This window comes from Sarcophilus harrisii, chromosome 4, assembly GCF_902635505.1.
Source record: "Sarcophilus harrisii chromosome 4, mSarHar1.11, whole genome shotgun sequence".
NCBI lineage: Eukaryota > Metazoa > Chordata > Mammalia > Dasyuromorphia > Dasyuridae > Sarcophilus > Sarcophilus harrisii.
In genome coordinates, this window is record NC_045429.1 from 71,258,380 (window position 1) to 71,283,868 (window position 25,489).

Genomic DNA, 25,489 nt, shown 5'->3' on the forward strand with positions numbered 1-25,489 from the left:
TGTAGCATTTAGAGATATAAATTTTCCCCTAAGTATTGTTGATATGGTGTTATTTTCTTTAATATATTTATGATTGTTTCTATGATTTGTTCTTTGACTCATGCTTTATAATTAGATTATTTAGCTTCCAATTAATTTTAATGTGTCTTTCCAGGGTCTGTTTTTGAATGTAATGTTTATTGCATTATGATTTGAAAGGGGAGCTACTCTAGCAATTTTGCAAAGAAAAAACAACCCAAATGAGATCCTGAAGAGTCCATCATGACTGAAATGACTGAACAACTAATATAATCTTACTATTTCTTTTGCAGTTCATTTAACTTCTCCTTTAAAAATTTGTATTCTCCCCAATTTGATACATATATATTTAGAATTTATATTATTTCACTCTCTATGGTACCTTTTAGCAAGATATAGGTTCTTTTCTTATCTTTTTCAACTAGATCTATTTTTACTTTTGAATTGCCCAAGATCATGATTATTATCCCTGGGTTTTGTTTGTTTGTTTGTTTTTAACAACTCAACTGAAACATTATAGATTCCTCTCCAGCTCCTTACCTTTACTCTATGTGTACCTCTCTACTTCAAATGTGTTTCTTTTAAACAACGTATTATAAGATTCCAGTTTTAATCCACTCTGCTACCGGCTTCCATTTTGTGGGTGAGTTCATTCCATTCACATTCACTGTTATGATTACTATGTATTTCCATCCAACTTTCCTCCCTTCCATTTATTCTTTTTTTCTTTTTCTCTGTATCTGTTCTCTCTCTCTCTCTCTCTCTCTCTCTCTCTCTTTCTCTCTTTCTCTCTCTCTCTTTCTTCCCTTCCATGCTTTCCTCCCTCACCCTTTTATCTTGTCCTTCCTTACAAGTATTTTGCTTCTGACTTCCACCTCCCCCAATTTGTCCTCCTATCTATCAGCATCCCATTCTCTCATTCCTATCCCCTCCTACTTCCTTAAGTAGTAAGGATAGATTTCTATATCCAACTGACTATATTATTCTCTTAAGCGAGTGAGGTTCAAATATTGCCACCATCCCATCTTTCCCCTCACTGTAATAGGTCTGTTGTGCTTCTTCCTGTGAGATAATATATCTTATTCTATCTCATCGTTTCCTCTTCTGACAATACAATCATCTTTATCATGCTTCAATTTTGGTTTGCTTTTTTAGGTCATCCTATTATAATCAACTTATACTTGTGCCCTCAGTCTATCTATACTCCTTCTAACTACCTTAATAATGATAAATTTTTTAAGAGTTACAAGTATCATATTCCCCTGTAGAAATGTAAACAGCTTAACCTTATTGAATCCTTAATGTTTTATGTTTCACTTGAATCTCCTATTTGAAGAACAAATTCTCTGTTCAACTTTGATCTTTTCATTAGGAATGCTCGGAAGTCTTCTATTTCATTGAATAGTCTTCTATCAATTTTTTCTCCGGAAAACACAGTTTTCCTGGATAGATGATTCTTGGTTGTAATCTTAGCTCCTTTGCTTTCTTAAATATCATATTCCAAGTCCTACACTCCTCCGATGTGGAAGCTTCTAAATCTCGTGTTATCCTGAGTGTGTCTCCATGATGTTTAAATTATTTCTTTCTAGATGCTTGAAATATTTTCTCCTTGATTTAGGAGTAATGGGAATTTAACTGTAATATTGTTAGGGGTTTTCATTTTAAGATCTCTTTCAGAAGGTGAGGATTGGATTCTTTAAATTTCTATATTGTTCTCTGGTTCTAGATATCAGGGTAATTTTCCTTGATAATTTCTTGAAGTATGATGTACAACTTCTTTTTTTCTTTCTTTCTCTTTTGAGTATGACTTTCAAGTAGTCCAATAATTCTTAAATTATCTTTCCTTTATCTATTTTCCAGGTTAATTTTTTAAATGAAATATATCACATTTTCTTCTAATTTTTCATTTTTTTAATTTTGTTTAACTGTTTCTTGATGTCTCACAGAGTCCTTAGCTTTCACTTGCCTAATTTTAATTTTTAAAGAATTATTTTTTCAGTGGATTTTTGAACTGCTTTTTCTAGCTTTCTTTACCAAACTATGGATCCTTTTTAATGGTTGTTTTATATTATTCTCACTTCATTTCTCAATTTTTCCTCTACCTCTTATTTTATTTTTAAAATCTTTTTTTTAACTCTTCTAGAGACAGAGAGGCAGAGAGAAACATTAAATTTACAGATGCAGAGAGACAGACAGAAATAGAGACTTTTTGCCTGAGACCAATTCACATTTTTCTTTTTTTAATATTTTATTTTTTCCCAATTACATGTCAGGAAAATTTTTAACATTCATTTTTACAACATTTTGAACTCTAAATTTTTCTCCCTCTCTCAGTTCCCTCCCTCTTCTGAAAATGGTAGGCTAATTGATGTAGCTTATATATGTGCTATTATATAAAACATTTCTGTGTTAATCATCATTAGGAAATAAGAAACAGGAAAAACACCCAAAAAAAGTAATTTAAAATATGCTTTGATCTGCATACAGAATCTTTCATTTCTTTATCTAGATGTGGATAGCATTTTCCTTCATGGTCCTTTGTGCTTGTCTTGTATCACTGTGTTGCTGAAAAGAGCTGAGTATTAATACTCAATTCTCACACAATGTTGTTGATACTGTGTACAGTATTTAACTGCTTCTTCTCGTTTCACTTTACATAATTTCATACAAGTCTTTCCAAGCTTTTTTTGAAATCTATCTGTTCATTATTTTTTTTCTAGTAAATTTATTAATTTTAATACACATTGCTTTATGAATCATGTTGAGAGAGAAAAATCAGAGCAAAAAGGGAAAAATCATAGGAGAGATTAAAAAAAACAGAAAAAAGAAGTGAACATAGAATATGTTGATTTATATTCAGTCTCCTTAATTCTTTTTCTGGATGAAGATGGTATTTTCTATTCAAAGGCTATTGGAATTGTTTTGGATCTATTTATCATTTCTCATTGCAAATTACATTACATTTATACACTACAATTAAATTTTCAATATTTTGCCACCATAAAAAGAGCAAAACAAATATTTTTGCATATCTACATCTTTTCCCCATTTTTATGATGTTTTTCAGATATAGACCTACTTAGTGGCATTGCTAAATCAAAAGATATCCGCTGTTTGGCTACCTTTTGGATATAGTTCCAAATTATTCTCCAGAAAAGTTCGCAATTTCATCAACAGTACATTAGTATGTCAATTTTCCTACATCCTCTTCAACAGTTTTATCATTTTGAGGTTATATTAACCAATTTGATGTGTGAAGAGATACCACAGAGTTGTTTTAATTTGCATTTCTCTAATCAAAAGTGATCTAGAGCATTTCTTCATATGCCTATAGGTAGCTTTGATTTCTTCATCTGAAAACTGCCTGATTGTGTCCTTTGACCATTTATCAATTGTGGAATGGCTTGTATATTTATAAATTTGATTCAGTTCTCTATATATCAAAGAAATGAGACTTTTTTTTTATCAGAGATACTTGCTATAAAAATTGTTTCCCAGCTTTCTGCTTTCTTTCTAATCTTGGTTGTATTATTTTGTTTTGAGTAAAGCCTATTTAATTTAATATAATCAAAATGATCCATTTTACATTTCTTATGTTTTCTATATCTTTTGTGATGAATTCTTCCCTTCCTCATAAGTCTGACAAATAAACTATTCCCTGCTCTTTTAATTTGCTTGTGTCATCACCTTTATTTCTAAATCATGCACCCATTTTGAACTTACCTTGGCTTATAGTGTGAGATGTTGATCTATATCTAGTTTGTGTTCTATTGTTTTCCAGTTTCCCAAGAGTTTTTGTAAAGTAGTGAGTTCCTGTGTTCTTGTCCCAAAGGCTTGCCCCAAAGAAGTCTTTGAGTTTATCAAAAACTAGGTTATTTTGGTCATTGATTATTGTATCTTGTATATATAATCTGTTCTACTAATTACCACTCTATTTTTTAGCCAGTACCAGATACTTTTAATGATAACTACTTTATAATATAATTTAAGATCAGATTTGACTAGGCCATCTTTCTTTTAATCTTTTTTATTAATTCTTTTTATATTCTTCACTTTTTATTCTTCTAGATGAATTTTGTTTTTATTCTAATTCAATAAAATTATTTTTGGGTAGTATGGTATGGTACTAAATGAGTAAATTGGTTTAAGCCAGATTGTTGTTTTTATTATATTGGTTTGGCCTACTTATAAGCAACTGATATAAGTTCTAATTTCATTTATGAGAAATTGTGTTAATACAGCTCCTGGATTTGTCTTGGCAGGTAGATTCCTAAGTACTTTATGTTGTTTACAGTTATTTTAAATGGAATTTCTCTTTCTGTCTCTTGCTGCTTGATTTTGTTGGTCACATAAAGAAATGCTGGTGATTTATGTGAATTTATCTTTTATCCTGCAACTTTGCTAAAGCTGTTAATTATTTCAAGTAGCTTTTAGTTTTATTTTCCAGGGTTCTTTAAGTATACCATCATATCTGCAAAGAGCAATATTTTTTGTTTCTTCATTGCCTATTCTAGTTTCTTTGATTTATTTTTCTTCTCTTATTGCTATAGACAACATTTCTAATGCTATTCTATTGAATAACAGTGGTATTAATGAACATCCTTACTTCACCCCGATGTTATTGGGAAGGCTTATACCTTATCCCCAGTACAGTGTTTACTAATGGTTTTAGATAAATACTGCTAGGCATTCTAAGGTTTATTCCCATTATTCCTATGCTCTATAATGTTTCCCACCCCCCTGCAGTATTTGGGATTAAGGGACATGCCCAGGGTCACACAGCTAGGAAGTTTTAAATGTCTGATGTCAGATTTGAACTCGGGTCCTTCTGACTTTAGGGCTGGTTCTCTATCCACTGCATCACTTAGCTGCCCCCACTCAGTGTTTTTAAGAGGAATGAGTGCTATTTGTCTAAAACCTTTTCAGCAACTATTGAGAAAACTATATGGTTTCTGTTTGTTTTATTATTGATATGATTAATTATGTTGATAGTTCTAATATTGAACCAATCCTTCATTTCTGGTATATAAATCCTACCTCGTCATAGTGTATAATCTTTGTGATATATTGCTGTAATCACCTGGTTAGTATTTTGTTCAAAATTTTTGCATTAATATTCATTAAATAAATTAGTTTATAATTCTTTCTCTGTTTCAGCTCTTCCTAATTTAGGCTTCTGTATCATATTTATGTCCTAAAAGGAATTTGGTGGGATTCTTTCCCAATTATTTTTTTCAATTTATTTCCCAATTTTCCCAGTTACTTTATATAGTATTGGAATTCATTGTCCTTTAAATGCTTGGTAGAATTCCTTTGTGAACCCATCTGGCCCTTGGGTTTTTTCTTATGGAGTTCATTAATGGCTTGTTCCATTTCTTTTTTCTAAGATGGAGTTATTTTGGCATTCTATTTCTCGATCTTTATGAATAATATTTATATTTTTGTAAATACTCATTGATTGTTCAGATTGTTGGATTTGCTGGCATATAATTAGACAAAATATTTCATAATGATTACTTTAATTTCTTCTTTATTGTAATGTAAGAGTAATTTCACTCTTTTCACTTTTGATGCTAGAAAATGTGTTTTTTTCTTCCTTTCTTAAAATTAACCAATCTATCACTGTTCCTTCTCCCTCTTCCCTGCCACCATCAAACCGGTTGCTAGATTTATTTATTAGCTCAATATTTTTTTAAACTTTTTAAAAATTAAATTTATTTTATTTGAAGAAACAGAAAAAGAACAGAAAAACAATACAAAACAAAAGACCTCATTGCCATATGCCCAATGAAACATCGGGAAGAATTCAAAATATATAACAACAAATACCAATTTTAGAATTGGACAATTTTCTTGGATTATTTCTTGTATTATTGTGTTAAGCTTGTTTTGGGGGGTCACAACTTTCAGACAGTCCAATTATTCTTATGTTTTTTTCTTCTTGATCTGTTCTTCAGATCTGTTATTTTTCTTATAAAATGCTTCACATTCTGTTCATTTCTTTATAGTCTGTTTTGTTATTGCTTGATCTGTCATAGCTTTATTGATTTCCCTTTGTCCAATTCTAAATTTCAAAATGTTGTTTTCATTTCTGAGATACTGCTTCTCTTTTTCCAGTTTGTTAACTTGTTTTTCATAATCTTCTTGTTTTTCTTGGTTTTTATTTTATTTTTTGTTTTTCCTCCATGTCTCTCATTTGATTTTTTGAATTCTTCTATAAATTCTCACTTGGCAGGGAGTCATTTCACATTACTCTTTGGAGTAGAAGTTTTTTGTTTTTTTTTTAACTTCAGTGTCCTCCTCTGAAGGTGAACCCTGGTGTTCTCTGTTCCCATAGTAAATTTCTATGGTAAGATGGGTTCTTTCTTCCTTGCCTGTCCATTTTTTAAAATAAGAGGTATTAGTGTAAACATCTCTAATCATAAGGTGGAGGGGTGATACCTCAAGCTTCACTTCAGCTGTCCCCTCTGATATGGAACTACAAACTAAGAGTTTCACCCTCCAGCAAGTGCTTACAGCCAACAGCATCCCTGTCTCTCTGCCTCTACACTCACTTCTCATTTAGGGCCCTGTCTCTGCAGCACAAGGTTCACGCAGTCTTCCTAGACTCAGACCCTGACTCCACAAACAATTCAGGAGGTGAAATTGTCTTTGGTTTCTATTGAGACTCCAGCCATACCTAATTAACCCAAGAGATCCCCACTTGGAGTTTCTGCAGAGCTGTTTGGAAAGTGTATGCACTTCACATAGGTTAATCCCCAGCCCAAGGTCCTTCTTCAGATTTTCTTGAGTTGTATTTGGATGACCCTTACCTGTTCAGCCCCAAGGCTTCTTAATTTTTCACCAGTCTTATGTTTGCCCTGAGGCACAAATTTGTTCTATTTGTGGGAGAAATCTAGAGAGCTTAAAATATACCAGTCTATTCTACCATCTTCCCAGAATTCTCCCTCAAAGAGAGTTAAAAAAAATTAGTTTGGCATGGGTCTGTAAGAATAGTTATCAAAAGTACTAAGTACTAGACTGCAGAATGAACAAAGGCTAGTTACTAGTACTAAGCATCCTAGGATGAGAGGAGATCCCATAGTAACTTTCTATGACAGTATTTTTGTTATTGGTTTTGCTCATTCTTCCAACTTAATTCATGACTCTTAATTTTATGTTAAAGTTGGGCTATGCTCTTGGGGTGGAAAGAGCACTGTTTCAAACTTCTTATGCTGGTGAACCTTTTGCTGACCTTCACCAGGGGTATGGGGCCTCACTGCTGGCCTGTCCTGAAGACCTCATTGATAGCTGCTTGGGTTGTGACCTACTACTGGATTGCCTAGATGCCACCTTTGTTGGACTGTGTTCCTCTTTTATCTGAGTGAGACAGAAGTTTTTTGCTAGCTTTTTAAGTTATCTTAGACTAGAAAATTATTTCACCCCATGCTTTCCAGTTTACACTTTATTCCCTTTAGTGCATTATACAATTCAGACTTGGTAATCTACTGACTGAGACTGTCTCAATGCCTTTCTAGTAGGTGTCTCCCCTATTTACAATGATCCACCTCCTTACCTCTTTGTCTTAAGTGCTCTTTCTTCCACTAAGAATCAGATCAAATACTAGAGCCTTCAGTTGTCCTTCCTTGCTTCCACCTTATGCCCACCCATATTATGGGTTCCCTTCACAAATTATTTTCCATTTACTTATGTCTATATTTTATATATACCTAGGTATTTGTACATTGTCTCCCCCATTAAACTTGCTTCTCTTTATATTTCCAGTGCTTTATATAGTGGTGCTTAGCAAATAGTAAATGTGTAGTAAAAGCTTGTTGAGTGACTGATTGGTTAACTGACTTATTTATATAGATTGGCTAAGGAGAAGAATTAGTTTAAAACATACACAAGAAGGCATACACACACAATTGGCTGGTCAATTTTGGGTATGTATTTGCAAGTTTATTCTGCTCTATTGCTCAGTATTATTAAGTTAGGAATGTTTTAAGAATGATATCTTCTGAAACAGTTGAGCATGGCCTCAAGGGACTTTGCTCTGAACTTTATATAATTAACTGTGCATTTTATGACTAGATCTGCTGGCTGGATTATTCTCTTTCTTTTGTAGGTCTTTGGCCAAATGCCAATTTATATAGTTCATGATTTACAGTGGACCTTATGGCCAGAGTTACCCCAAAGTTTGGTAAGTCAAACTCAAACAAAATTTTCCATTATGTGGAAAATACATATGGGGAGGATGTAGGAGTAAGTTGAAGGGTGGTTGGAGAAAGGGAGAGAACACAAAACCTGAGGCAAGTTGAAGGCACACGAGGAACAGGAAACCCAATATTGAACCAGGTAAATAATTTGTGTGTGTGTGTGTGTGTGTGTGTGTGTGTGTGTGTGTGTGAGTGTGTGTGTGTGTAGAGACAGGGACAGAGAGAAAAACAGAGAAATAAAAAAGGAGATAAGGAAAGAGAGAGGGGGAATGGGAAAGGGGAAAAGAGATTGAGAGAGGAAGAGAGAAAGGGAGATAGGGAAAGAAGGAGAAGTTCCTTATCAGTAAATTGGCAGCACCCTTGTTAAATGTTTACTTACTACTTGACAGAATAAGATTTATGCATATAAATATAAAAAATCAAGACCCTGCCTGCTCAGAAGGAGCTTAATAGGAAAAACCAATCCTTTTTTTTGGAAGTGAGAATGTGGAGGGGTGTCTGTGGAGGACTGTTTTGGGAAGAAAGGTTCATTCTTCACATAGACCATAGATAGATATTATTTTAACAACTTCACCACATTCAGAAAAGTAAATTAAAAAATGAAAGACTACCATAGGAATTCAAACCATTATTTGTCTTCCTTCCTAATACAACTTTCTCTACCAATCTCAACTCCAGACTAGAGTTTCCTTTCTTTGGACCCTGTTTTTAGTACTCTCTGACTTCATTCTCAGAAGTTGGTTGGATCCAACTTTGTCAGGAAGAGAGAGAAGGGATTGTCACTTTCCCCAATTTTGAGATTCCCAGTAACCATTATTTTCTCCTCTATTCCTGTCCTTCTTGAATTCTAGGTTGCCAAGTACAAAGGTTTACTGACGTGGTTGGAAAAATACAGATTACCTTATTTCTGCAAGACCAACTTATGTCACCATTATATGCTCTGTAAGGAACTCATCAATTTCATCAGATCTTCAGAGGGTGGTGAGCATAGTTCACTTTCAATTCAGCTGTACAACTTTTAAACAATTATTCTATTCAGAGCACCATGCAGTGTGCTAAGAGAGATACAAAGGCTAGCAGATACAAGGTTCCTTCCCGTAAGGAACTTATAGTCATGTAGGAGTGTAAGTTATAAAACACAAGTAATTTGATAAACAATAATTTATGGTTTTGTCCATTAGAAAAATGCAAAAAAGGGAGGGGAAAGGGTTCAGATAATTATAGACAGGAAAGATCAAAGAAGTCTTTGTAGGGAATGTGTAATAGGACTGTTCGAGATGGGTAGGAATATAAGAGGTAAATTGTTGTAGGGAAGATATTCTAGTCCTAGACAATAGCATGAACAAAGGTGGAAAAGCAAAGGGCATGTTTAGGAAGTATATTTTAGTTTGACTAGATCATAGAGTGTGTGGAAATGAGAAATATGAAATGATAGAAGACTAGGTGGAGAGTTGCCTATTTATGGAGGGCACTGAATACCAGGAAAAGAAAATTGAACTTTAATTAGTAAGCTTCAAGAAAGTGAAGGTTGAACAATATCTTGAGGCTCCAAGAAAATGAGTAGAAGGAGCAGCAGTGAGCTATCTAAGGGAGAAAGAGTATGATATTGTTTTGTGACAGACATTAAAGGAAATAATAACAATGAGAATACAATGGAAAGCCACAAGGCTTCCAAACAAGAATTCCATGCCCAATAGACTTCATTAAGGGTCCACATGTTCATATTGCTTTGGGTGTCTTTGGAGAAGTTGGCACAGAGAATAGAATTAAGATTTTCTTTAGAAATTGCTGCTTTCAGTAATGGGCTTACAAGGCAGGAGACCTGTCTTCTTGAATCAACCCAACATATTTAGAGAAATTGTTCCAGAGATAGGGGGCAAACATTCAATTTTATTTTCACATTGTCTCCCCCATTGTCTATTCAAGCTATAACCCAAAGAACTAACTGACCACAATTAAGAGGATTCAGGGCCAACCTAGGGCATGCAAAACCACATTATTATATTTAGATAGATGAGCCTCTGCCATCATAGTTGTCCCCCATACCTGAGTATTCCAGAAATGACTTTCTAGTATTTGAACCTACAGCCTTGGTTTCCTGAGCATGATGGTCTAATGGGATTACTAGCCTCAGCTAGGAGGAGATTGGCTATTTGAAAAGTTGCCAGGGGGATTGGGGACCACTCTCTCACTGTCAGATTTTTCTGGCAGCCAAGATGATGAGATGGAAGACAGCAGACCAGTGGTTGCTCTACAAATGTGTTGGTGGTGTCCGAGGGATGTGGCGTTTCTGTGCCTACCTCAGTGGCACAGCAGGTGGGTCTGCAGCTATTCCTGTAATCTGCTTCCTTCCATCCTCCTTTTCTCCATCTTCTCTCTTCTATTAAATCGGGGGGGGGGGGGTTCTAGGATACAAAATATGAGTGTTGATTCCTTTTCAAATTAAGATTTAAGAAAATGAAGATCCAGTGAGTCCACTTTGCCAATCCATTTAAGGCAGCCTGTAGAGGAAAACTCCCTGGAAATTGACTCCATATAGGAAGAGGACAAAAATGGGTCTTTATCTACTCTATGCTGAAAACATCATGGTGTGATTACTAACCACACACAAAGTGAGCACTTTGCAGGAATAGGATAGTAGTGCTTAAGACCTCAGTCTCCACTTCCTCACTTGGCTGTTGGTGACACAATTAGAATTTTGCATCCCTGACTGCTGGTTTGTGTTTGGGACCCGCGTTAAATAAAGAGTCGGGGAAGAGAGCCTTTTTTTTTTCTTTCCTACCTCCTCTACCTCTTCAGCATAAGTTGATGTGTTCTGAGGAATAAGAAAGAAAAAAGTGGACAGACAATGTTCTGAATATCCTTCCTAGAATGATCCCTGTACTTAACTTGTCCTTCTTGGAAATATGGAGCAATTCCACTAGCTGCTTTTCTGGAGCTCTCATGCATGGTCCTCAGTGTCCTGAGGAGAAGCAGCAAGAAAAATAGTGGAGAAAAGTATGAACTCAGAATCAAAAAGGTCTGGCTTCAAGTCCAATCTCTTACTCTTACCTGTGATCTTAGGCAAGTAACCGAATATCTTTGAACCTATTTTTCCTCCTGTCTCCCTTGTCCTAGTGGGGCTGTACCCAGGGCGGGTGGCAACTCACTGTATGATTGCAGATCCACATTACACCTTTTTCAAAGGATGCCCAAGGTCAACAAGGATGTGGAATCCCGAACCCCAAGAGAGCTGCTCCTGTCACCAACTAAATTTGCTTCAGGCACCAGAATTCCTATTTGTATCTCCATACCCTATCTTTCCTTCCAGGTAATGGGGCTTTTGAAAAGAGAGCAATTTTACTCCAAGAAGCTTTTCCTGGTAAATCTAGGTTGTGTGGCAGGGAGTTCAGATGTATCAATCCTTCAAAGAAACCAGGATGGGGACTGCCCAACCCTTCCTCTGCATGCAATTTAATCTCCTCTTACTTTGCTGTCTACTCTGCAGGGGAGGAACTGGTGGAGTTCTGGATAATTGCTGAAAGAATCCTCGAGATAGATGAGACGAATGATAAACAGAAGGACACTTATCTGTCCCTCCTCCTTGTGCTGAAGGCCACTCACTTGCAGGAAGGGTCTTCTGTCCTGATTCTTTGCAATATGAACATCAGTAAGAATCTCAAAGGCATCATAAGGAGGAAACGGGGTTGGGGGGGGGGGGAAGGGGAGGAGGAATCAATAGACTCAAATCATTTTTCAATTGTCCACCTCAAAACTCATTCTCCTTATTATTGATAATCACTGTGCCTGTGGAGCCCAAAGAGGAAGAGTCTGGAAAAAAGACACTGCCAGTTAAGTTGGCACTTTGCATTAGCCTGAAAAATAAGCTGTCCAATACTAGGTTGGGACAAATGAGCAGTTGGCCACTTTCTCCTAACCAGAGTGGCTTCATCATTTTGTCTGAAAGTCCCAGACATACCCATATTCAATTGCAAATGCATTAAAGGTTTATTCGAAATCCTTTTAGCTATGCCTCCAATTTTAGACTAGTTAATCCTCTGATCATTCCCATTTATATGGATGCATGAGAGTTGATTAAGAAACACAGGGCTAGAAAGTTTTATCTATGGTCATCTAGTGCTGATAACTAAATATACCTCTAATTTCTAAATAAAAGAGATTTCAAGACTCTACATAATCTTCAATATTTCCTTGGATTTTTTTTTTTCTTTTATTTATCTATTCAGTAGTCTGTGTTAGATTGTATTATACCAAGCAAGATTTACGTGTATTCTTCTCCCCACTCCATCTCGGAGTCAAAATACCGGGCACAGTTCAATTAATTACACCATTTTCTTCAGCAGATTTGAGCTCTGGCTACTGTGTCTACAACTGATTTACTAGTTCAGTTTCCCCATCAGTTAAATGAGCATAATGGGGTTAAAGTCTGGATTTCCCTTCCCTCTCAGGATGTCCATAAGGAACAAGCAAGATAATACATTGAATAGCACTTGGAGTAGCAAAATGATCATCTTTTCTTTTTTTAAATTCTAATAATCATTTATTTTGTCTCTTGCCTATTCCTTCCCTGCCCCCTTCACTGAAAAAAAAAAAATCATCATTCTACCTTCACCCTTGATTTCTGTGTCCTTTCCAGAGTCACTGATGAACCTCTCTGTGTGGCATCCCAAACAATCCACTACCAGGAGGGAGATCTTGAGCCGTATGCAGAAAGTGGCCCTATTCAAAATCCAGAGCTATTGGCTTCCAAACTTTTACATTCATTGTAAGATCAATATGGCCAAGGAGGAGGAGTGCCAGGCTCTGTTGCAGGAGTATGAAGAACGCCTTGGTCAGGATGATGAAGAAGAAGAAGATGATGATGAAGATGAAGATGAAGATGAAGAAGAAGAAGAAGAAGAAGAAGAAGAAGAAGAAGAAGAAGGAGAATATAGAGCCTCCATATCAAGTGACCTCCCCCTGAAGATGAGCATTAGGAGACTTTATGTGACCCGGAAACCTTACTGTAGCAAAAAGATAAAGAAGAAGATGTGGCGATTTATTGAACAGGGCACATGGACTGTTGAGTCGGAACTGCCTCTTATTCACACTTTGCATCCTCCAAAGAGCAAGTTGCATGACAAAGAGTTTCAAGGTCTCCCTGATGTCTTCAGTCCTCCACCAAAACTCGTTGTACACGTGGGTGCCCTGCGACCATTACGACCATTACGTTTTAAAGACAGTCTAGATAATTTAAAGGTAAAGGAGAGCATCACTTCCACAATCTTCAGCTCCAAGGTGGATACTAAAACCTTTCGGCCCTTTTCTCTAGAAGGAGTCTGTGAGAAGAAATTCACAGCCAAATTGCGAAACTCCACCCCTGTTATCAACTACCCCTCCCGGTTATCCCTAAAGAAAGTGATTAAGAAAAGTTGTTCCTTTGAATACCTGCACTGGGCTTTGACTGCTGATTCCTATGCGGGGAACCCTTTTGGAGACTATCTTAAGAGTAAGCACTACAAGATGGAAAACCGCCTCCTGCGTTTCTGGAAGGACCTGGACAATTTCCTGACCATTTGCATCAGTGCAAAGAAAGGTGGCAATCTGCTATTTCGGCACACTCTTGGAAATCGCATCTGTGAGCTCTACCTCAGTGAGGACAATGGCTCCACCCTGCCACTCAAACCTCAAACTATCCAGCACCTGAAACAGCTGCTGCCTTCTGGGAATGCGATTCCCTGGATCCCCACAGCACAGAAAGAGATATGCAAGGTAGACTAGGAGGCCCAGAGCTAGCATTGAGAGAACAGATGTCTCTATCACTGGGTGGATTCTAGCAATATTATTCCTAGTAGTCCTATTATGAATTCCTTATAACTATGGAGGAGAGTGGTACAAGCTTGAATGAGCTTCCTAAAACAACAGGTCTATTGAATCTTCCAGGTCACTGAACAGCAGGCTACTTTTGTCTACTTCCTTTTGAAAGTAACCAAAGAAAAATTAATCTAAAATCCACCTGGTCTTTGTCTTTAGTTGCTGCTGTCTACACCTAGTATAGTCACATTCCTATATACTGGGTTTGTTATAGGGTCTTCACTATCTATCCCTCTAATCTAGGAAAGCTTAAGAAAACCATTCCTCATGTTTAGAAGAATTGCATATGTTTAACCTAAATCGGATTAGTTGCTGTCTAGGAGAGAGGACAGATGGAGAGGGAGGGAGAAAAAATTTGGAAGACAAGGTTTTCCAAAAATGAATGTTGAAAACTATCTTTGTATATATTTTGGAAAAGAAAAAAAAAACTATTATTATAAAAAAGGAAGCCATTCCTTCTCCTAAAAGAACTGTAGGAATTTGAATAAGGGCTTTACTACCCTGGTCTAAACAACTATGATCCTACAATCTTCTAGCAGGCCTCATAGGATCAGATAGCAAATGGGAAGACAAAGGAAGAAGGTAAAACCTGATATCAGCGCTCCATACTAACTAGGTAAGCTGTAGTGCAATGAAGTCCACAGTTTGAGACTTTATTAGATCTGAGCTAGTAGTCTCAGGCTAATTTTGAAGAAGCCTAGGGCTAAAAGTAATGGTTTAGGTTACTATTTCCAGCTCCCAGTTCAATTGAATTCAGCAAATAATTATTACAAGGCACTGTGCCAGGTGCTCTGTGAGACATATCATGAATGGTGTGGTCCCTGCCATCAAAAAGTAAGCCAAGAGAACATCTAATATAAAAGATAAGATGTACATAAATATCTACAATATGGTATAGAAGATGAAAAGAAAAATACAAAAATAAAGGGAAAGGCTATGAGCATCCAGAGTAAGGAGATATTACTTCCAATGGGTGAAAGAAGGGAAATTTAAGTGCATCTATGAAATGTAGGTAGGATTTCAATAACCAGAGCAAATTATGCAAAATGCCGCCCTTTATGTAAATAGTAATTAGCTGAGCTCCAAAGAGTTCCCAAATGAAGTGTCATCCTTAGGCAAAGGAATGGGAGTAGTTAGTATTCTTCATTACAGTTGAACTTTTCTTCTATATTAGAGTTTCCTGATAAAATTGCCTATTCCAAAAAGATTTATGTAATGTGCTTTGTAAATTGTCAAACTCCACATAAATCTTAGTAGTTACTGTTGTTGTTGTTTGTTATTATTAGCCTGGATGGAACAGAAGTCCTGGTGAGCCAAAAAGTACATTTGTTTCAATAACTCATATTTTGTGTTTGGATTTTAGATTCTTGCTTCCTTCTTTGATGACTTCCTTGATCTGGATGACTACTGGTTTCTCATCTTTGTGGTAGGAGAGGCTGAGGAATTGGTATTGGGTGGAGGAGGTACTGGGGGATTCACGTGAGTGTTTGGGCAAAAGAGATGGCTGTTCTGCCAGAGGTTAACAATATAGAATTTTATATGTTTGTAGTTCTTGAGGAATTGTGACACCCATTTATGCTTCAGGGATGAATAACAGATCATTGTGTCCGGCATAAAAGGAATTGAGTGCTCTCACTTTCTTTAAAATAAGTCCAATCCACACACATCTAACCCCAACTTTTTTCCTCCACAGACTTTCAGACCAGGAAGATTTCACTTCTAATAGAAACTGGGTCCAATGGGGAGGTGGAGGTAGAGGGAACTTATACAAAGGGGGATTATTCTTCTCATCTCATGGATGAACCAGAAGAAAACTACTTCTGGTGTGGTCTCCTGTTCTTATGGCAAACTCAAAACCTCTTTCTATTAGTCTCAAAAGAATAGCAGTGAAATCAAGAGGCAGAAAGCAAAGGAGCCCTTGGACAACATGGAATATATTCTATTGTGTAAGAGGATACAGGAATCCCTGATGCTGAGTCATGATTTGTCCACCCTGGAAGACATGGAAGCACTCACGGACACACACTGGCAAATGATAGCTCTGCAGGACCTGAAAAAAGGAGGAGCTCTCCATTTGGAACTACAGCCTACAGTGTACAGGGAAGGTAAAATTCATGATTTCTGTGGTCAAATGACAAAAATTATCTGAAGCCCTTAATATGCTTGTTGAATCAGCTAAAAATTCTTATAATTCTCTTTTTTGTAACCCTTTGCCTTGTATTTATCATTAGTTCTGTAGGTTCCTAAAAAGCAGAGCCTCAATTTTCAGTTAGTCTCTGTATTCTATCCCTTAATTCTAACTTGGATGTGGGGTTCCTGTGGGAGACGCAGACATCCCATTCCACCATGATATCCCATTGAAATAAGACATATGTATATAAATATATACATATATATGTAATGCATTTAATGGAATTTTTTTCACCAGGTCAACATTAATCAACTCAACGTGGAGCTCATTATTGGTAAGCAATCTGTTCCTGTATCTTCTTCTCCTTTGACAGATATAAGGCAAATGAGCTTTGAAGAGCTGTGCAAGAAGAACCCAAAAGTGGCTATAGAGAAGATGAGTCAAGACTTTAAGAAGTATTATGAAAAGATATCTCTAAATGCTGGTAAGTGCTTAAACATTAGAAAAAAAAATAAATCCTGAGGGAGGAGAAAGGGAGTTTCACTTTCAAAAGATACCAGCTTATGGTGGAACTCTGTTTTGTTCTAGTGGGATGTTGATTGGAAGCAGTGCTTTTAGGGGAAGATAGCCTGTTTATTCTACTTTGTACCCTAACTTTAATATGGACATGGGGTCCTCTATGCATTCAAATATACTTAATTAATGAAGAGTTGTGATTATAATACTTTGGCCACCAAAAATAAAGACTCTTTAACTATCTTGATCTAGAAGCTAGGTATATCTGTCTTCCTCTTTCCTATGCAAACTGAGGTAAAGAAAAAGATTGATAGAAGTGATCCAAGTCAAAATAGCTTCCTGTACTGATTGTTTTCATATTTCTCCATAATCTTTTGCATTGGAAATTTCTTGTTCTTTCGTGATAGTGCATAGTGCCATGGCTCTCTCCTAATCACTTACCCCTCTCCTTTTTAGTCTTTCTCATTCTCCTTTTGGCAAACCCTAATTTAGTCAATCATTCTTGTATAAATATAGGAAATCTCAAACTTTAAAATCTTATAACACTTGAAATTTCCCAATAGGAAAGATGCAGGCAACCAAGAAGTTGTATCCTCATTTGCAATATCCGAGTACCTTATCCTTCCTCAAGAAGGGAAGCGGTATTGTGAGGAAACCCTCACTGAGACCCAGGTAAGAAATAGTTTTCTGCATCTACTCCATCTTTGCAGGTCTGATCTCTCTCCTGAATTCCACTTCTGTATGAACCTTCTCCGATCCGATGCTAACAAACTCAATGTATCTGATACCAGTATTTCCACTGATAGGTCTGATGCTTCCATTTATTTTTCTAATCTAGTTAACTCTATATGGATGGATGGTGTCACCATTCCTTACCCCTGCTCCTCACATCCCATAAGCGACCTAAATTCTTGCTTTGCCAGGGTCTATTAATTATATCCCTTCCCGGTATTTCCACACTAATCCAGACCCTTGCTACTCCTCATCTAAAGAACTACAATTCTTGACTGAAGTCACTCTTCCCTTGAATCCATTAAAGGATCATAGAATTATGAAAGCTAGTTGTAGAAGGGAAGAAAGAAGCAATATGATTTAGAAGATCACCATAGATCTTCATAGATTTAGATCACCTTATCTAGTAATGGGGAATTGATCACTTTTTGTGACAATCCATTCTATATTTGAAGTATTTGAATTTTAAAGATGATTAGGGAAAAAACACTCTCTAGGTGCTTACCCCTCTGACTTCATCCCTGTCTAAAACTACCCTGGGAATAGAATTATTGTCGTGTCCTGCAATTATGCCCTCATTATAGTCCCTATCTATCCAAGAATGTTCCTAGTCCCCTGTCTGATGGGGCCTGAGCTATAATTTCCAAGCTGTACATACCAACTTAATTCCTCTCTCCCTGACCTTTCTTTGAAGTAAAAATAACAATAGCTGCAAGACTAATGGCAGTTTTGCTTGTGTATTTTGCTTGCTAAAAAAAAAAAACAAACAAACACCAAAAAACACTTATATAAACAGTGTGCCTCAGTTGCTTGAAGGCTTTGGAAGTATATTCCCATTCTGGTCAGCTAGTTTAAACTCTCCACATTAAAAAAATTTTTTTAATCTCTTCTTGCCTCAGTTTCTCTGTCATTACAGTATGACCCTGGGTAAGTCACTTAGCCCTGTTTATTCAGGGGTTTTTTTTCATCTTCAGTAAAATGAGTGGGGGGGGGGGGAATGGAATGGCCAACTACACTCCTACTTTTGCCAAGAAAACCCCAAATGGAGTCATAAAAATATGAAGATATTACTGAAATAATTAAATAACAATAAAAAAGACAGTTAAAAAGCAGTTCAGAGTAACATAAAAGCAGATGAAAAGTCCCGGGCAAAAAGTTTTAAAGAAATAAGCAAGCAAGAAAAGATCCCAAGAATTCCCTATTACAGTCCTAAAGTTCATTTTACATCCTCCTTGCCCAAATGTCCCCCATCCAGATCCCACATCCACTCTGTAACATCTTTGCTCACAACAGTTTCAGTTGGTTTTATAGGATCTTGGTGGATTAATTCAAGCCTCCTTAGCTTCACCAATATCCTGGCTCCCAAAGCTACGTTTTAGCTCTTTCCACCTTTATGATCACGTGAACTTTTTTGGTCTGCCATTTCACATTATTTGCAATACATAAAAAATTCCATGTCTTTTTCAGATAAACTGCGATCTAAATGCTTTTCTCCTGTGCAACTGATTTTTTAATTTTTTTTTTTATTATTGGGGAGGGGGCTTTTTGGTTGGGGGTTTTTACAATTGACTTTTTAACTCAAGTGCAGCTCTTTTCATTTATCTATGTCTCTGTAATGCCCCTTCTCCTACATCACGCTGTCTCTCTCTCCACACACACACACACACACACACACACGCAAACTTGTTTCATTCCATTTTCTATGTAAGTCTTACTCTACCACATTATTGTGTTTATGATACAAGGTATCCACAGAAAATACATTTCATAAGGTTATAAGTTGGAAAGACGTTTAGTATGGATCCAGTAACAAACTGCAGGTTTCCTCTTGCCTGTCTGATCACTCTTTCTTTGTCTCTTTTCCTAGATTGCCTTCTTATTTCCTACCCCCTAATTTCTCATGGCTCTGTCTTGAACCCTCTTCTTTCTCTATGCCCTCTCTCTTAAGTGATATCCTCCATATGGATTCAATTATATTAGTTACACAAATGATTTCCAAATCTACATTTTAGCCAATCTTTTTCTTAAATTCCAGTTTCATATAAACTACCTACTGGATTCTCCAAGCCATTTCTTGCTCTATTTCCTATTCTATCAACTTCCTGATTTTTGAAGGCGCCATCATTTTTGCAGTTATCTAAGTTTGAATTTTCAGAGTAATTCTTGACTCTTCCTTCTCATTTATTCCCTCTAATTATTTTCACGTTCTAAATCTTTTTTATTTATAACTTTTCCCTCGCACCTTATGACCACACCCTAATTCACATACTCATCATGAATTATCTGTACTATTGCAATAATCTTCTACTCAGAGTTTCTTCTCTCTAAACAATCACTCACAGCTAACAAAGTCATCTTATATTTATCTAAATGCTTATATCTTTATCTCTTTCATAAAGTGAAATGATAAAAAGAATTCAGAGAAACTTAAGAAGACTTATTTGAATTGATGCAGAATAAAGTAAACAAAATTAGTAAATAAAAAATTAGATAGTGACCACAATGATGTAAAAGAAAAATATAATGAAGGACTCCAAAAACTCTGATTAATGAAATGATTGATCATAACTTCAATGAAGTAATAGTGAAGCATGATTTCTATCTCTCACTAAGTATATTATGATTCATACATTATCAGGCATGCTTATTTGTTCTTCTTTACAATAATTCTTTGTTACAAGAGGTGTCGAGAAATCTTTTTTGAAAGTAACAGTGATATTTAAAAGATAAATCTCTTGGGGAAAAAACAAACACTGTTAGACATCTCCTTTATTTAACACTTATTCATTAATCAAACACTAAGCATACCATTCCACCAGTAAGAACTCTTTTTCAATGCACTACCAACCAGCCCACAAATCTCTCTCCCTCTTATTCCATGAAGATACATTGAGGAACTGTCAAATGTCATGCTTAAAGTCTAGCAGACTATATATGATGATAGCACTTTGCTGATCTAGGAATATTTAACAACTAGCTCTCTAATATATGTTAAAGTTTAATATGATTCATTTACATTTTCTCCATCACTTAAGTCTAAACTATCAACAAGACAATAAATCTAAGCTCTGATTATTAATATTTGCTGATTTCTGAAATGTAAATGCTAACAATGAAAATTTCACAACTGGATCATAATAGATTGTACAAGCAGACTTAAATACATCCTTGAAATTAAGTTAATCTGTCATGACTTCAGAGGTGGAGCCAAGATGATAGAGAAAAGGCAAAAACTTCCCTTCTCCTCTAAACTCCTCCAAACACTTTTAAATAATGCTCAAAGCAAATCCTAGAGTCACAAAACCCAAAAAAAGATGGAGTGAAACAATTTTTTATCCCAAGAAAATTTAAAAGGCAAAGAAAAGGTCTGTCATGCCAGGATAAAAGTGAATCACAGTTTGGTGCAGATTCTGCCAGTATAAACCAAGCCCCAGCCAACCAGGAGCAGTTATTGGAGGAGACCAAATCAGCAGAACAGCTGTGCCTTCAGGAGTTCTCATCCACAAATAGTAAGGACATCAGACAACTAAGGGTCCCTTTGTTGGCAGACCTGGATACCAGTTCCAGGGCAAGGAGGAGTTCTAGCATACCAGACCTTGTGACTGCAGTGGAGCAGAGCCCCTATTTACAATTCCAGCATGGAAAAGAGAGCTTATGGACCAGTGAACATTACAGGAGAGTAGGAAATATACCTCTAAATCATATCATCTTGAAAAAACCAAAAACTTACAAGTCTCTAGAATTGCCTCTGATAAAAGCTGCACAAGAATCCTGAAGCTTAGGACACTGCCCCTTTCATTCTTGGAAACATTGACTCACTTTAACAAAAAGTTAAAGTTAAGAAATTGGCTAGAAAATGAGCAGACAGCAGAAAAGCAGCAGGAAAAAACAATAGAAAGTTATTATAGTGACAAGGAAAATCAAAATGCAAACTCAGAACAAGAAAACAAAATCAAAACCTCTATATCCAAAACCTCAAATTAAAATATGAATTAACTCCAGCCCATGGAAGAACTCAAAAAGGATTTTTTAAAATCAAGTAAGAGAGGTGGGGAAAATGGAAAGAGAAATGAGAGTGATACAAGAAAATCATGAAAAAAAAAGCAAGAGCTTCATTAAAGAGACATACAAACACACACACACACACACACACACACACACACACACATAGAGACACACAGCCTCAAAACCAGAACAGGCCAAATGTTAAAAAGAGGCACAAAAAAATCCAAGGAACATAAGAATTATTTCAAAAACAGAATTGTCCAAATGGAAAAAGGGATACAAAAATCCACTGAAGAAAGAATTCCTTAAAAAGTAGAATTGGGGAGTAGCTAGTTGGTACAGTGGATAGAGCACTGGCCCTGAAGTCAGGATGACTTGAGTTCAAATTCAGCCTTAGACACTTAATACTTCCTAGCTGTGTGACCCTGAGTAAGTCACTTAACCCCAGTTGCCTCAGGGGGAAAAAAGTAGAATTGGGCAAATGGACATTAATGAGATATCAAGAAATAATACAATCAAAATAATTTAAAAATAAAAGAAAATATGAGATATCTCATTGGAAATGCTGGCCTGGAAAACAGATCTGTGAGTGATAATTTAAGAATTATTGGACTGCCTGAAAGCCATGATTTAAAAAATAAATAAATAAAAATAGCCTAAACATCATCTTGAAAAAATTAACAAGAAAAACTGTCCTGATACAGAGGGTAAAATAAAAACAATCCATTAATCACATCCTGAAAGAGATCCCAAAATGAAACCTTTTAGGAATATAATAGCCAAATTCCAGATCTCCCAGGTCAAGGAGAAAATATTGCAAGTAGCTAAAAAACACACAAAAAAAACCAATTTCAATATCAAGGAGCCACAAAATTTAGCAGCTTCCATATTAAAGGAGCAGAGGGAATGAAATATAACATTCTTGAGTCAAAAAAAAGCTAGGATTACAACCAAGAATCACTCAGCAATAATCCTCCAAGGGAAAAATGGATTTTCAGTGAAATAGAGGACTTTTAAGTATTCCTGATAAAAGGCCAGAGTTTAATATAAATTTTAATTTTCAAACACAAGACTCAAGAAAAGCATAAAAAAAGAGAAACCATAAAGTATTTGATGAGGTTAAATTGTTCATACTTCCAGATAGATAAAATAAATTTTTATCATCAGAATTGGCTCAAAGAGGGAATAATAAGCACACTCAGTTGGGTATATCTTATCACAGAAATCTATCTTATTGTAGAAATCTATCTTAGCATACAGGAAAGTAGGAAGGAAAGGAGTTAAGGTGGGGGACAAAACTGGTAGAAAGGAGGGAAGATTGGGGGAGATAAAATTCAGATGCAAAACACTTTTGAGAAGGGATAGGGTTAAAGATAAGAAAGTGGGATAGATGGGGAAAATAATATGGAGGGGAATACATAGTTGGCAATCATAAACTGAGAAAAAAATTTACATTGAGTTTGTCTAATAAAGACCTCATTTCTCAGATATATAAAGAACTGAGTCAAGTGTATAGAAATGAGTCATTCCTCAATTGGTAAATGGACAAAGAATATGAACAAGCAGTTTTCAAAGCAATTAAATTCATCTAAAATAATGCTCTAAATCACTATTGATTAGAGAAATCCAAACTCTGAGCTACCACTACATACCTGTAAGATTGGTTGATATGACAGAAAAAGAAAGTGACAAATGTTTGGGAAAATTAAAACACTGATGCACTATTATTCAGCTGTTCTGGAGAACAATTTAGAACTATGCCTAAAGGGCTATAAAACCATGTATTCCCTTTTACCAAGTAGTACCACTCTCTAAAGGGATTTTTTATTTTAAAAAGGAAAAGGATCTACATGTACAAAAATATTTATAGAATCTCTTTTTTGCAGTGGGAAAGAATTGGAAATTTAGGGAATGTCTATCAACTAGACAATGCCTGCACAAATTATTGTATATATGATTATGATGAATATTATTGTGCTATAAGAAATGATGAGCACGAGGGGAAAGAATTCACATGTGCAAAACTGTAGCACTTCTTTTTGTGGAGGCAAGGAATTGAAAATTGAGTGGCTACCCATCTGTTGGGGAATGGCTAAATAAATTCTGGAATATTAATGGAATGGAATGCTGTTATGGGCCAGAACTTGAAACAAGGTGCCAAGTCTGTAGTTATTTAGCATGGTGCTTAACAGTTCTCTAGTTCAGTACATGTACTTAGTACTTAATATAGTTCTATAAGATTCACATCTTTGATAAGAGAGCATATAAACTTGGATAAACTCATCCAGAATGAGAACTGTCCTCCTTTGCTTCTCCACTGAAACCAAGATCTGGAAGGCATCTAGAAAAACTAGCTGAGCCCCAAGTGAAGGAGACAAGACTTTGAAGGAGACAATAAAGGATTTGGACTTTAACCCTTAGCTACTCGTGTGGTGATTACTGAACTGAAACGAAGGCTGCTCATAGAGACCCCAAGAGAACCTCAACAGAGAACATTACATTTTAGAGAGAATATTACAGAATGCTATTGTTTTACAAGAAATGATGAGCAGCCTTATTTCAGAAGAGCCTGGAAAGACTTACATGAACTAATGCTGAATAAAGTGAGCAGAACTAGGAGAACATTGTACACAGTAAAGGCAATATTGTATGAAGATCTATTATGAATAATATAGCTCTTCTCAATAATATGATGATTCGAGAAAATTCTGAACGTCTGTCTATCTCTGGAGAAAGAAGTTCTGGAGCCAGAAAAAAAGACATTTTTTCTTAACATCCTTTATTTTTCTTGGGTTTATTTTTGTCTGTGTTTTTTTTTTACAGCATAAGTATCATGGAAATGTGTTTTGCATTACAACATATGTAAAACCTATATCAAATTGCTTACCTTCTCAATGCAGGGGAGAGAAGAGAGAAAGAATCTGTAATTCAAGATTTGAAGAAAAATGTTAAAAATCATTTTATATGTAATTGGAAAAAATATTAAATTTTAAAAATCTGTCATGTCTTCTTGACAAATGTATTCTGCTCATAGTTGTTTCTTTACTAGTGCATTTGTGTTTTTTGTTGTTGTTGTGAGGGATTAATATGAAGTCCATAATTTTCAGAATCTTTTTCTTTTCCTTGTCAGAAATTGAAAACATTTCTCACCTGTTGTCCCATGGGACCTCTCTTTTCATCCATGTTTCGTCAAACTTCATAGATAGCATTAAAATGTACAAGTTGGTGGTAGAATGGGAAGAATCTTGGATTTGGTGTTCAAGCTCAGGAACTAGGTTTTGAATCCTGTATATCCTGCGTTTCAATTTCCTAGCTTTATCAACCATGTAACAAGTTGCTTAACTTTTCTGAGAATAATTTTGTCTCTCTGTAAAAGAAAGGGTGATAATACCTATAGTACTTAGATTTAATTCTATCCAATATTTTAAGCACCTAGTAGTGCCAGGTACTGTGCCAACCACTGAAATTACTTAATACTTTTCCTCATGTGAAAATCAAATGAGATGATGTAGGGAAAGCATTTTGCAAAACTTAAGCACTATTTAAATGCCACCTATTGTTTAGGTACCCTAGGATTGAATTCATGTGATTCACAAGAACCAGCTTAAGAACAGTTAAGTGTTCTTGTATTGTCTCTTATCTTGGATTTCAATTTTCTCCTTCATTTTTGTCTCATTCTTTCCAATCTAAAGCTCCTTCTCCTTTTTAGAAAATAACAAGAATTTGCTTTGGGTAACACCTGAAGATTTACCAACCACTTCCCTCATAGCAAGCCTGTGGAATAAGCACTCACATTCTTATCCCCACTAAACAGGGAAGGATACTGGTCTTCAGCAAAGTTGAATGACTTTTTCTGATGTCACAAAGTCAGCAAGCATTTATTAAACTCTTACTATATGCCAGGCACTGTGATAAGCTCTAAAAATACGAATGAAAGCAAAAATATAGTCCCTGCCCTCAAGAAACTCATATTTTAAAAGGAAACATAAATAACTAGGTGCATAGTAGATACAGGGTAAATGGTAGGTTATCTTAG

General features: G+C 35.8%; 1 protein-coding gene across 5 annotated transcripts in view; it reads left to right on the plus strand.

The window, feature by feature from the left end:
- RGSL1 (regulator of G protein signaling like 1) overlaps nucleotides 1–25,489 on the plus strand; it is a 103,929-nt gene that overhangs the window by 37,016 nt on the left and 41,424 nt on the right. For all 5 annotated transcript variants that reach the window (XM_031936996.1, XM_031936997.1, XM_031936995.1 and 2 more), the window contains 9 exons: nucleotides 8,126–8,200; nucleotides 9,068–9,197; nucleotides 10,428–10,532; nucleotides 11,704–11,865; nucleotides 12,853–13,967; nucleotides 15,433–15,495; nucleotides 15,940–16,174; nucleotides 16,574–16,684; nucleotides 17,280–17,388. In XM_031936996.1, coding sequence (XP_031792856.1) covers nucleotides 8,126–8,200; nucleotides 9,068–9,197; nucleotides 10,428–10,532; nucleotides 11,704–11,865; nucleotides 12,853–13,967; nucleotides 15,433–15,495; nucleotides 15,940–16,174; nucleotides 16,574–16,684; nucleotides 17,280–17,388 — 2,105 coding nt within the window. The remainder of the gene's footprint in view (nucleotides 1–8,125; nucleotides 8,201–9,067; nucleotides 9,198–10,427; nucleotides 10,533–11,703; nucleotides 11,866–12,852; nucleotides 13,968–15,432; nucleotides 15,496–15,939; nucleotides 16,175–16,573; nucleotides 16,685–17,279; nucleotides 17,389–25,489) is intronic.